This window comes from Chroicocephalus ridibundus, chromosome 2 (genome assembly GCF_963924245.1).
Source record: "Chroicocephalus ridibundus chromosome 2, bChrRid1.1, whole genome shotgun sequence".
In the NCBI taxonomy this organism is placed as follows: domain Eukaryota; kingdom Metazoa; phylum Chordata; class Aves; order Charadriiformes; family Laridae; genus Chroicocephalus; species Chroicocephalus ridibundus.
The window spans coordinates 134,551,100-134,564,686 of NC_086285.1; the positions used below are offsets into that span (position 1 = coordinate 134,551,100).

The 13,587-nt window shown below is 39.7% G+C and overlaps 1 protein-coding gene across 5 annotated transcripts in view; it reads right to left on the minus strand.

Annotated features, from left to right (window-relative positions):
* The window catches only part of STAU2 (staufen double-stranded RNA binding protein 2), a 170,381-nt gene that overhangs the window by 130,841 nt on the left and 25,953 nt on the right, over positions 1–13,587 (minus strand). For all 5 annotated transcript variants that reach the window (XM_063327055.1, XM_063327056.1, XM_063327059.1 and 2 more), the window contains one exon: positions 11,629–11,764. In XM_063327055.1, coding sequence (XP_063183125.1) covers positions 11,629–11,764 — 136 coding nt within the window. The remainder of the gene's footprint in view (positions 1–11,628; positions 11,765–13,587) is intronic.

Genomic DNA, 13,587 nt, shown 5'->3' on the forward strand with positions numbered 1-13,587 from the left:
CTTCCCTCAGGAAAATTATGACAGCCTCTCAAAGTGACATTTGAGCTATAATAGCAGTTCACCTGTGTCATTACCAAAAAAGCAAGCAGAGAACATATTTACTGGTAGCCAATGTTCAGGTTCCGGACACAGCAGAAAAGTCATAACAAGAAGGGAGACCGACTCTTCTTGGTTCCATTGAACCATTATCTCACAGGTGTCGCAACTGAAATATCCACAACTCAGCAGAAGTACAGGAAAAAGATGAGGGTGAATAAAAAGCTAGGTCTGAAAATAAGAAACACATCCAAAACGTTCCTGCTCCTAGAAGAGCATTCTGAATTGGTTCTCATTTTTATACACACCAACAACACTAGTCTTCTGTCTGTATGCTAAAAGTAAAGCTGCCTTGAAACAATCAGGTGTAGAGAAAGGAATGGGGGACACCCAGCGAACTGCAAAGCCGGCAGACTGAAGAGATGCACAAGGTGCTGGGACAGGCTGTTGGCTCTGAAGATCTTTGAATCAGAAGGTTTATAGGAACTCTCCAAAGTAGAAAAGCAATGGTGACAGACAGACATTAGGCAACACAAGGTAAGAAGGATCTGTATTTCACCTCTTTATGTTTTTCAGACTAAGTGAGACCAAGAAAAGTCACGGCTGAAACTTGGAGATGCAGATGTGGAGCCAGATGTACCTTCTCCAGAGCATAGAGAGATCCGAAGAAGCTGAAAACCCAGAGAAAGAAATCTACCAATCTACTTGTCCCATAGATGGAAGCTTCAGGAGAAATAGCCAAAATGCGGGGCAAAGACCACAAAAGAAAACGGTAGTCCCTCTTACTAGACAGAGTAAGAAAGCAAGTGGTTTGAGGAGCTCAATATATCCTGAAAGAAAATGAAGAAAAATATTTATTAAGAGAAGAATAAAGTAGTGCGACTCAGGAACTCTTCTGTAAATAGAGCCAAGAGTTCATTGACAACTGTTTGATGTTCACTGAAATTCATCTTATCAATGCTTATAAATACTTAAAGGGTGGGTGTCAGGAGGATGGGGCCAAGCTCTTTTCAGTGGTGCCCGGGGACAGGACAAGAGGTAATGGGCACAAACTTGAGCATAGGAAGTTCCAACTAAACACGAAGAGGAGAAGAGGAACTTCTTTACTTTGAGGGTGGCAGAGCACTGGAACAGGCTGCCCAGAGAGGTGGTGGAGTCTCCATCTCTGGGGACATTCAAAACCCACCTGGACGCGTTCCTGTGCAACCTGCTCTAAGTGACACCGCTCTGGCAGGGGGGATGGACTAGATGATCTCCAGAGGTCCCTTCCAATCCCTGCCATTCTGTGATTCTGTGACAAAACTACTTAATCTTGAGTGAAGATAGTTTAGAGGAATGCAATGGTGCAAAACATTATGTCTTACCTACCAAATTTTAGGCATGAAGAGTGATGAAGCGTCTAGATGCTCTAAAGTTAAGGCTAAAAATATTTTAATGATATCAGGTAAGTGCATTGACTTAGAGGATGAAGAGACGCTGTACTGTGAATACTATCTGCAAAGCTTGCTCTATATTCTGTCAGCTTGATTTTTAATCTACAGCTGTCAATGTAATGTTGTAAATACACTTAAGATTATATATTTTATTGATCCCTGATAGGTTAAATGCACCCATTAACGCAGTGGATGGTAGCAATGTGATGCATTTGTCAGAAGGATTACACGCATGCTGTGCAAGGACACGTCATCTAACACCATTTTGTGAGCAGTGCGAAACTTCACCATAACAGGATGAGGGGACCGCAGAAAAATTGCTTTTGAAAAGAATGTAATGGAGTCTGTAGATTCCACAGCAGGATCTGGGTTTTCTGATCCCAGATACTCTATGTATTTTTATGATTTAAAACACTGTAGAAATTAAACATTAGCTGTCAGAAATTTTATTGTAGGAATAAATATCCTCTGTCGTTTTAGGAATTTATATACGTTTTTTAAGCCAACCATACTAATCACTATTGTCTAAACTGATAGCTACTGGCAATGGCAAAGCTCATCACCTGCAAGCTCCCTTGCCACTGTTCTTTTGGGAAAACTATCTTAAGACAAACAGATGTTTCTGCTGTTTTAAACCAACAGGAAATGGACTGACTTTCTCCCTTTCCTTTCCTAGAAACAAATACTAGCAAAGAAAAATCCTCGCACAGCTGTACTCAACACTTTCCTTATAACAATATGTCTGTGTGGGAGGCAGGCCATGAGTGGGAACAAACAGGCCAGGGGAAGTGAAATGCAGCATGCAGAAGATGAACACAAAGAATTCATTTAAAAGTCTGTGAGTGGATTATTACACCATAATGTTGATACACCAGCAGGGTAATAACAGTGTGATGTACAAGACTTTGCTTTAAGATATGACCTGAATCCTATCTCCACTGGTAATGTACAAAACTAAATCAATTATCAGCTGGCAATCTCAATCCCTTCCAAGTGAATAGACGTTCAAATCATCAGAAAGCTTCATTACAATGAACAGAGTGCAGGTTTGGTGGCCGAGATGCAGCTGTACCTTTAGGAAATGTCTTTAAAATGTCTTCCGGTTAAGCCTGAGAAATGAAATAATATGATAAAATGCAGAATTCTTGCTGTCTTTGTGTCGATAAAACAAACACTTCAGTTTTCACAACTGGCACCTTTTACTCACACCTAAATCACTATGGGAGAAGAAAACAATGAGACAAAAGATTGCATCAAACCTGTTTTTAATTGTTTTATGCTGGAATTACAACATTTTAAAGTAATGAAAAGCTGCAGAATAGAAAAAGGCAACTTTTCAGAGTGCTTCTGCTGTGAAATTCTTGCAGCAAAACACAAATTCATGCTGCCATCTAATGGTTTCAATCAGCCATTTCCAGCTGAACAATTAAATTGCTAATCTGAACAATCACTTGCATTAGTCTTAGGACTATTCTTTCTATCCCTAAATTTTATCTCTCTGAAATCCCTGTCTGTTGTTTAGAATGAAATTACAGTGTATTTAAGGAGATATAACCTATTCTAACCAAACGGTTAATTTCTATGTCCAAGTAGTTTTTAATATTTCTTCCAAAAGTGTTTTTGTCCATTCATCCAAAAGGTTGGGAGGAAGGCAAGGAATGCAGAAAGTAGTCTTCGCAAAGTCAGCTAGTAAACATCTTTATCATCACACCTCTTAATAAAATTCAAATTTTAAGAACAAAACTTTGCGACACTGACAGGAAACGCAGACTCTTTCGGGTCTTTTTAGGGGAGGGATGTTGAGCCCTATGGTTGAAGTCTGAAGCTGACAACTGTAGCAAGGTAAAAAAACCCAGTGCCACCTCACACTGTTCCTGACCAAGGGCTTTATGCTGCTGTGACTAACTCAGCTTAACGGAACAGGCTTCAGAACCGAGGGTCCACTTCACCTGCAGAGCGAAAGCACTGGTGTCCACAGCCTAACAGGTTTTTGCAGCAAAATAATACTTCGTTCAATCAAAAGCATTTCATGCCTGCCTCCCCTTAGAACTGTTATTACCCAGATACGTCCCTGAAGAGTTTGTTCTTCTGATACTTTTCTCTGCCTCTCCTCTCTGGGGAGAGATTTTTATCTTTTTCCAGTCCTTCCCCTGCGATATTCAGATGACTCCCACTACAGCACTCATGAAGTTATTACATATCAACATTCTTAGCATTATTTCTCAGGGTAGGATTCAGCTCTAGATTCAGATGCCTAAATTTAGGTATTTGGTTAACGTGTAGAAACTAAGCTATTGCAGCGAAGCTCTGGAGAGATCCATATGAAATGCAGGCATCCTAGTTTATGGCACGACAAACGGCATTCTAGACTAGTGAGTGCTCTGACTAAACCTTCCACTGGTTGTAATGGGAGACCGAGTTTCTAGTGCACAGGCAGAGACTATTTGAGAGGCATCTGAGCTTGGATCTGAATCCCGCCAGCACTGTAAAGAACAGCATCTAGCTGCCTAAACACAAGCACACAGTACCATTTGAGATGCAGTTGTGTACCTAAGGCATCCTCATGATGTGACACAGGACTGATCTGTGAAAAGCAGAAGTTTCCCACGAATAGCTGGAGTCCTGGTGGATTTTGTGAAATGGTATGATGACTGAACCCTGCTTTTAGGGATTCCTTCAACTGCCTAAACTTAGCTACACGGGGCTATTTGAAATGCTCTAGGGTATCTTGCCTGGACTTCAGCTGCCACTTTAGCAAAGGTCTCCTCTAGGTCTTCTGCCAAATACACCAGTCCCATGCGGATATCTCAAAGACCTTACAATGTCTCAAGTGGCACTAGAGGCCTCTGTTTAGGCAACTTAGTGTCCTCACATCTGCCACAGTACATATGTTTGGGGAAAAGAATCTGCTTTGTACACAGCTGTGCAAAAAATCCTCCTCTGTTGCAGAAAGCCTCAACATAAAGCCTTCATAACTGGAATTCAGCAACAGATAACAGGCTAATCATGTGCCTAGAGTCATGAAAGAACTCCACGGAGTAATCTGAACTTTACCTTTTCCAGGCTACTGGCTGGCCTAATCAATACTAGATCAATGTCTTTCAAATCCAACAGCCCTTTACATTATGCACCGGACTATTTGTGCCTCAAATGGATGAGGTCTCCACGCAGAGAGAGGTCTCCTACTAGAAGGTAAATAGGGTGCTCAGGCAGCACAGAAGGGCTTCTAAAGGCCAGGAGAATTTCAGACTTCATTCTCTTTCTGTAACTTAGATAACTGGGTTGTATAATTGTTGGTGTACTTCTGGAGATAGTCTCAACAGATTTTACATTGTCTCCTGCAGTGCAACCCATTCACTTCAAAATTTGGCTTCAACAGCTGTGCTTCTGGCTAGATTTTCCTCCCCCCCCGCCCCCCCCCCCAGGTCTATGTAACTTTTGTGAAACAGATGAAGTTGGGTGTGGATTTAGATTGCATTGCTAAACACTCATGTCAAGTAACACTAGCCTCAAATCTGTTCCCTTTGATGCACATATTTAATCTTTAACTCAGCATTCATAGAAGACACAAACTTTTCATTTTACTACATTCTTTCACCATACAATCTTTTATTAATCTGATCTGTCAATTTTAGTAATTTATCCAATAACCACACAGTCTAGTCTCTTTTCAATCGTTAGATTGGACAGCACGTTAGCCCACTATGAAGCTAGCAGTCGCAGATGTAACTGGCCAAAGACCAGTCCTCAAACTTCCTTTCACTCTACCTCATTTTTAAAGTGCTGATTCGGTATTTAGAGCACTGATCCATGGAGCTGATATACATAATTTCAGGAGTAACTAAGTCCCATGCAGCAACCTAGCATGCAGCAGGAGAGTTACCTACCCGACAGGCAGGAACTACGTGCCCAGGTAGGGTGATGCCCTGTGGTCTGTGGCCAGCCAGCTTGGCTGGCTCCAGAACAGACAAGAATATGCTGCCGCTTCTCTATTTCTCTGAGTTTGGTCTTGTAAAGAGTACCATAAAGAAGCATTCACTAACATCGAAGAAATAAGTACTCAGAATGACACGGCTGTGAACAAAAAGGAAAGGAGGAATGGTCTGTGTACTCCCCCCCACACACACTAAGGAGAAAGGTGATAATCTTCTCCTTAGTCTGTAGTATAGTATATATATATATACAGGAAGAAGCAACCATACACAAAATTAACATGAAGGCTCAGTGCAGGAGAAACTGTCAAAGTGCACAGAAGCTGTAGTTTATCCCAGGGACACAACCACTTCGCGTGACATGCTTATAGAACTATCACACCATCCAAATTCCTCAAAACCAAGGAAGAAACTGCTTTAATTACTTTATTTCCATTCTTTAGCTTGTCATTGTTTTGTATTTTCTTTGTTCCTATACTTCACAAGTGGTTTTAATTTTGAAAGCTTTTTATTTTTAATAAAGGTTTTTTAAGCTCTCTAGATTGTGGTGAGACACATTTTAAGGAATGTTATATAATAAACAAATAACTTCTGAATTCTCCCAAAAAATAAGGATTGAGTTTTGTGATCTCTTTAACACTACTTTCCGTACTAGAACATCAAAAGCTGCTGTTCAGTTTCTAGTGGTTTTATGTCTTGGCTGAAAACACTTAATTTAGGTAAGTCTGTAAGATATCATTTCTGCTTTGTCACTTACAGACATTCTATAACTGAAAATACTGCAGGACAACTAAGCCGCAGGAAAGACTCTCTTCAATTCTAATTGAAGAAAAAATAACTTATACTAAAACAAACCAGCATTCAATGGCAACAAGGCAAGCTGGATGACCCTGTAGTCTGAACTAATATCTTCTTTTATTGTTTAATTGTTCTAATTTGAACAGCCATGGTTTTAATTCTTTTTTACATGGTTTAAGCCAACTGCATACTCAGGGATGTGAGGGAGTACAGGTTCTGGCACTGGCTACAGATATGAGTAGTATGCACATGTTTCTTCCTCAACTCTGCCAATATTTCTCAAACCTGACCCACCATTTCAAGGCTTGGCCCCTTCTGAGCAGCGTGCCAGTTCTACTGAATCGTGCCAAATGCTGTGCTGACAAACGCACAACCTAAATCAGTTAGCAAACAGCCCCTGAAAGCATCAGCACTTCCTTCCCCAGAGTCAGTCTGTAAAGCTCTTAGATAAAAGAAGCCATACAAAATGCAATGTTCAACATTTTTAGCTTTTCTGTAATGTGTATTGTTTGAACTGAAAGGTCCTCATGTGCCTTTGTTGCAAAATTGCTCAAAGCTCCAAGTTGTGGAGCTTGAAATAGGTAGTATACAACCAGTAAATGTTGAGTGCCAAAACATTTTTTCCTTTATTATAATCTCTGTTAGTAATATAGAAACCTTTGTTAAATAAAAAGTTGTCTAACATGGCTGGATTCAGGGTTGACAGCTTTTTTAAAAGCTCTGCTTTATCAGAGGCCATCAAACCTCCTAGTACCAAACTTGGATGGATTTTACTTGAATAAAGAAAATCCAGAGAGGACTCCCAAGACATTGATGAGTGAGATGAAAACAGTTTGAAGTTCTTACCTATATTGTGAAATGTACTGCAGCATCCAGATACCCAACCTAAAAGAAACCTAAGCTGATAACTTCACATGATTCAGCTCAGCATCACACAGACTTTACCAGCTCGGGTCAAGATGCAGTATAACGGCAATGGCCCAACACTGTTCACAATCTAGCAAGTATTGCATTCACTTACTTAAGTGGAGAGTTAATACATCCACACCTCATACACTCTCAAGCTGGACTGTACTTTATCTACTTAACTACCCCTAAAAGGGAGCAGACTTCCCTGGCACTTCCTAACTTTAGAGGAAGAGACTTACAAGGCTAACACCTCACCCTTGTGCTACACACTGCCTTAGATGCCTTATTCTCGGCCGTGCTAAGAGTTTTGCATTTGCAATTCTGTGGCCTGCCCTTACACTTGCAGCTCTGTAACCCTTCACCTAAGCCCCCTGGCCACTGTTTTCCAGAGTTTCCCTGTCTGTATTTTTCCCCTGACGTTCTCCCCATGCTGTTATTCTCAAGGCCTTTCACCTGCAAATACCAATACGTTGACAGTGTTGTATCTATACTGCACTGTCGTATCTATACTGCACTGTCATAGCCTTCTCTCCTCTGCCCTTTTCCTATCCCTTGACAGTAGCTTTTGGTATACATTACAGAGCCCAATAACACGCATGCACAAAGCTCTGATGCAGCACTACCATAAGCAGGAAGATGCAACAGGGACCTTGGGCAGGTCCTGATGAAATCCATAGAATTATGATGGGAAAGTGTTACAGGGAGCACTTGCTGCATGAGAAAGGACACCCAGAGAAAGATGCTCATCTGGGAGACCCCACCACTTCCCTTCCAAGCTGGCCACTGGGAAAACTTTCCCCTTTCTCATTTTTTTCTCTCACTTGTCCACTTTCCTTTTTTCCAAGAAAGTAACTTTCACTTTCAGTATCAATTTACGCCATCAGCTACAGACCTTGCAAATGGATCCTTGCATCTTGCAAGGAAAACTGTTTCAACATCCTCAGTGCAACACATTGCTCATATGAATACGCTCTACTGCATGTGTGAGAGTAGTTCTTCACATGCTTAAATCAACCTGAGCTGCCCTTAACTTCCAAACACACATTCCTGCCCCCTCTCTGGTGAGGGCAGAAGCGTCTGTGTGATTAGGTGAGGAGGTGTTTAAGGACAGCTGTAAGCCTAGGACTAACTTCTGCCTTCCTCTCCCCCCGCACCTAAAATTGATTCACTTCCAAGGAGCTCAACTCCCAGCGCTGGAGCCAGGGAACTCGCAGGGACACAAAGGCTGGGGACAAAGGAAGGAGGAGGAATCACTGCCACCTCAACATAAATCATCTTAGCCTGACACGGAAGCTAGCCCTCAACTTTGCATACAAATAGCAGCTCTTAGACCACATTTCCATGACTTACTGAAAGAGATCTTTTGTACCTCTTGAAACACTACACTTAACAGGTCTAAAGATACGCCCTGGGATGAACTTAATACTTTATTTTTCTTCAAGTCACTCATCTTGCCAGAATCAAAGTTCCCCAACACAATCTCCTAATCTTAATCTGTATTTTAACCTATGTGAAAAGCATATTTATTTAAACAAGAGTAAAGGGAATTTAACCACAGTATAAAAGACAAAACCAGCTTCCAATTTACTTAGCCTATTTTGTGTCTGTTTTCATAACAGATAATAAATCTACAGTCAAAAACTGATGAAAATGAAAAATACTGATTACAGCACATTACCTAAATTATTTTTCAAATCTTATTTTTAAGCAGTCTATATAGTCTGCATTTAGTTGGGAGGTAATAAATTTAGAAGGTAATAAATGTAATGTATCATACTACTGGAACATAATACGGTACTAAAGCATGTGATTCATATTTGGGACTTTGCTTGCTATTATAACAGATCCAGAACCTGCCTCCAGACTTCACTCCGATGAGGGTGGGTGGGAGGTAGGCAGTGATCCTGACTGGCAGGGGAGCAGGATCCTGAGCATCGAGGAGTCAGTGACCCACACTGCAGCCAGATGGAGCTGCATGGTGGCTCACAGGACGGGACTGTGCTGCCCAAACCCCATGGCCGCAGGACAGACTCGCTTGCTGCGAGAGGGGCCTGCAGGCAGCTCCCCCTCGCTACCACCTGCACGCCATCTAACAGCGCAGCAAGTAGTTCTCATGTGAACACCGCTTCTGTTTTCACCAGAGTAATGACAGAGTTGTTTCCTTCTAAGAAAATCCTGTAAGAGCGAAAAGGATCTCTGCTGCAGCTGAGGCCTGCATGGCACGCTGCGTGTGGGTCACGGTCCTGTTTGATGCTACACCTTGCAGAGTCTAAGTGCATTCCTTACTGGGATCACAATGGACCAGCACCTCCCAACGCAAAACAAGGCAATGAACAATTATTCCCAACACAGGAATAGTCCCAAAACAGTATTATATGGCATCATTCTTCTGTTTCCTCTTTACTCTGGTGAGTGAGCTGGTGTACGCACAGAGGGGATGTGTTTATGCAGATAGGCAGGTGGATCTAGTTACTTACTACTTAGTTTTAGTTATTTATCAATTTACTAGCCACAGTAGTATTAGTCACCCTGCATGGGCAATTGCACTCAAGTAAGCGCAGTGAAACAAACAAGCAGAGATTCTGGCCTTCTGTCCCACCCCGACTGTTTGTTCCGTGATCAGAAAAATCAAATGCTCCCAGTGAAATAAAGCACATGTGCCATTTTACCTGAACACGGGAACACAGTTCCCATGAAAGATGGTTTCGAAAAAGAAGCAAACGTATAGATTGCACTAGACGTACTAATCATTTTATATGAAAAGAAAAAAAAATCTTGAAAGTTAGCAACTGGTAAGTGTTCCAGGGTTCTGCTCCCACAAATGTGTTTCAGTAACTTAGTTCAGATTCCAGAATTCCCCATTCTACATTTTTTACTAGCTTGCATTTTTTCCAGCCTAGCATTTTTATCTGTTAGTCAAACTAATCTCATTATAAAAGCAATTCAAATAAATGTAGGATTTCTAAATATTAACAAAACTCATTTCAGGCACCATAGTTAGCTTTTTAAACCATGACATATGTAAGAGGGGACTCAGGTCAGCAGTGACTAGAAATACAACACAAGTAATACAATAATCAGGCACTATTCTGTAGAATAACAAAAAGGTCTTCTTCTAGGTTATTTTTGTTTGTTTGTATTTTAAAGTTCTAGGTATTGTTGCTATTAAAAAAAAATCAGAATGAAATCTTAAAACTCTAAAGTTATCATGATTTAAAAATCTGTGAAAAAGTAAAATAAGATTAAGTCAACTGAAATATTTCACACAGACAATTATGAAATGTTGCATTTTCATTTCAAACTCCTTAATTTTTAAACATTCCTGTAAATTCAATTTCTAATAAAAGGGTAATTTTGAACCAAAACACTTCTTCAGATTTCATGACCTTTTTCTTTTTGGTAGTTATGAGATGCATAAAAATTAACAGGAAATCCATTAAGCAAATCTTATAAGGCAGGCAACATTTTTCACTGATAAAACATGCTATTAGAAATTCCTCAGCTGTTTTATTTTTTTCTTATTTTACAGATTACACTTGGTATCGCTTTTGTAGCTCCAAAAGACCTAATCTAATATAGCTTCCCGGCGGAAAAATAAGGAAAAATGAGAAGAAAACCTATCTCAGAGAAAGAAGTTCTTGGGATTCAAATTAATACATATATTACCTTACATTTCTCTCACATTGTTGCATTAGGTACAAATTACATTTAATTCAAGATGAGCTAGAACAGTTTTTCCTATCTGTACTAAAGTTGTACAAGTACCAAAGATGAAGGTGTCTCAACAATTTATAACATATTGAAGAATAAAATATTTGGATAGTCAGTTAAGAAAATATCTCCACCTACTTAAATTTTAAAATTTTTTAATCTTTAAGAATTAGATAGTTTAGAAACAAAATTTTGAATACTGTCTTCTCCACAATTACTCCAACTTACTACAGTAAAGACAGCACTGATGAAGGGTCTGAATATAAGTTTCTAAATTTATAGGATTATTATTATTAAACTGAAAGGACTTTTCCTAACCAAACACTTGAGGATTAAGGCACTGAAAGAGTTGACCAGGCAGAATGGCTAAAAATATGGAAACCTGAGAATGGTTTCAAGCCAATTTTCAAAATGCAGCCCTCCTAGTTTTATATCCAATTTCTAAGAAAAGAGTGGGTTTTAATGATACAGATTCCAATCACAGGACACAACAGCAAAGAAAAGCAAAACCTCTTTCTGAAGTTAATGCTCTGCCTCCTCACTGCCATGGCTGTAGACTGTAACTCCAGTACGCACATTAAAAATTAGAAACAGTCGGTTTACATGTCTTTATTCCTTGTGACATGCTTAGGGCACCTGTATTCTTTTAGAAGGAGATTATGCCTGTTTCTAAATAAGGCTGCAGAGACTCTCCTGAGTAAAAATCTTACTTTTATTTTACTCTGACATAACCTAGGAAGTTCATAAAGACTTAGAATACATTGATAAGCACAGGATAAAACACATCAAATAACAGAAGAAGTACAGACCTCTGATTGTACATGCCCCGGAAATTGTAATTTGCTCTATAATTGGGAATTGGCTTTGGATCTAATGGCCTGTAGATGGCAGGCTCTCCTCTTTTCATAGCCAGACCATTCAGCTCCACTGTTGGAGTTATACTGCCTGCAAAAACCAAAGAATACGTGTAAGGCACTTAAACCACAAATACTGCAAAACACACAAGCAGGACTGAGATGACCAGCAAAAAGCGAGCCGTATGATTTTTTTTTTCTCTTAAATTAAAAAAGAAACTACTACAATAATGTTTCCGTTTCTCTAAAAGGCAGGAATATAGATGCCAACTTAATCACAAGCAATGAAAAAGAATGTTTAAACATTTATCTCAGTACATTCTCTATGCAGTTTCAGTAGATTAATCTTCACATATGAATGAGAAAGTCAGTGCTGTGATCAAGCTGGTTATTCATCTTTCCAAAGTGCTTGTAATACCTTATGACACTTTTTGAAACCATGAAGATAAAAGAACACTGTCTCTTCCCGCTGAATACCATTAAATAAAACAACAAATAGAGCAATGAGGCATTGAGACAAGCAAGCAGTAAGAGGCATTACTGCAGTCATTTGGTAATCTTACAACAAGTTAGACAAAATGTTTTATTTGCAGGACTTGAAAAGTTAAGACTATGACTGGAAACTAATGATCTAACAGGAATGATCTAACAAATTGAAAATACTACTGGAAATCAGTGTCACTACAGCCATCTACTGGTGACAGGATACAAAAATAGAAAGCAGCCAGCACTTGTTCACTTGCATGGTCTCAAAAATGACAAATAAAAAGCTACACTGTAACTTCATTATTTATTTATTTTTTAATTAAATAAAACATTCAGCTACAGTATTACCCACTTGTGCTGTTGTAAGGAAACCCTAAATGAGCTAACTGTACATTCCAATAAAAAGGAGTTAATATTTTCTCAAAATATTTTCATAAGAGGTACAAATGAATCTAGTCTTAAAACAGCTATGACGACTTTGCCAGTCTGCCATTGAGGCTTTATATGCCAAATGATAAAAATTTTTATGCAATACGTATTCAAAAACTTTTGAAATTATGTCCAAAAACATAAAATATTTTTATGCAATTCTGTTTTGGTCTGAGAAAACCCGTAACAATTTATTGTTGTTTAGACAACTATTCGATCACCTGATGACCGCTCCCCACCTGGGAAGGGGAATTGGGGAAAATAAGGAAACATGAGGGTTGAAATATAAATGTATTTAATAGGATAAGACTAAATAATTAACAACAATACTGTAGAACCAGTATCGATCCCGATACTAATATAAAATATACAAGGATTATACTCAGCCGATTCTACCAGCAGGAAGCTGTGCATCCCAGCAGTGGACAGCAAGTGTTGGACACTGCGAGTGCAATGGCTTCAGGAGGAGGGGAAGGGCTCAGGAGTCTGGCACCAGGGCAAGAAGTTCTCTGGAGCACCACCATCAAGGGAGAGAGAAACTACGAAGCAAACTTTCTAATTTATACAGAATGTGACGTTCATGGTATGAAACAATCCTGATGTTCAGCCTGAGTCAAGCGCCCAGGCCTCGCTCCTCCTCATCCCTGCACTTGGCAAGGCTCGAAAACATCAAGACCTTGAATCCCACATAGCCTAGCTGGCTAGGAAGTAAATATTTTCACAAATTCAGACACTATAGTCTTCCAAAAGTGGAGTTCTCCCAAGCATTAGAAGAGAACTTAGTCCTGTGTCACTCAACTCAGGACAAATACGTATTCAGAAATAAACAACTGTTTTCTAAACGGCCAAAGTCACAGTGACTATGAAGGACACAGGGCAAAACCCGTGTCCTGCACCTGGAGAAGCAATATATTCATCTCCAAAGGAGCAAGAGAATACTATCGCAACGCTCTCAAACAATGCTTAATGGCTAATACTCGGGCTAATACTCACAAGCTC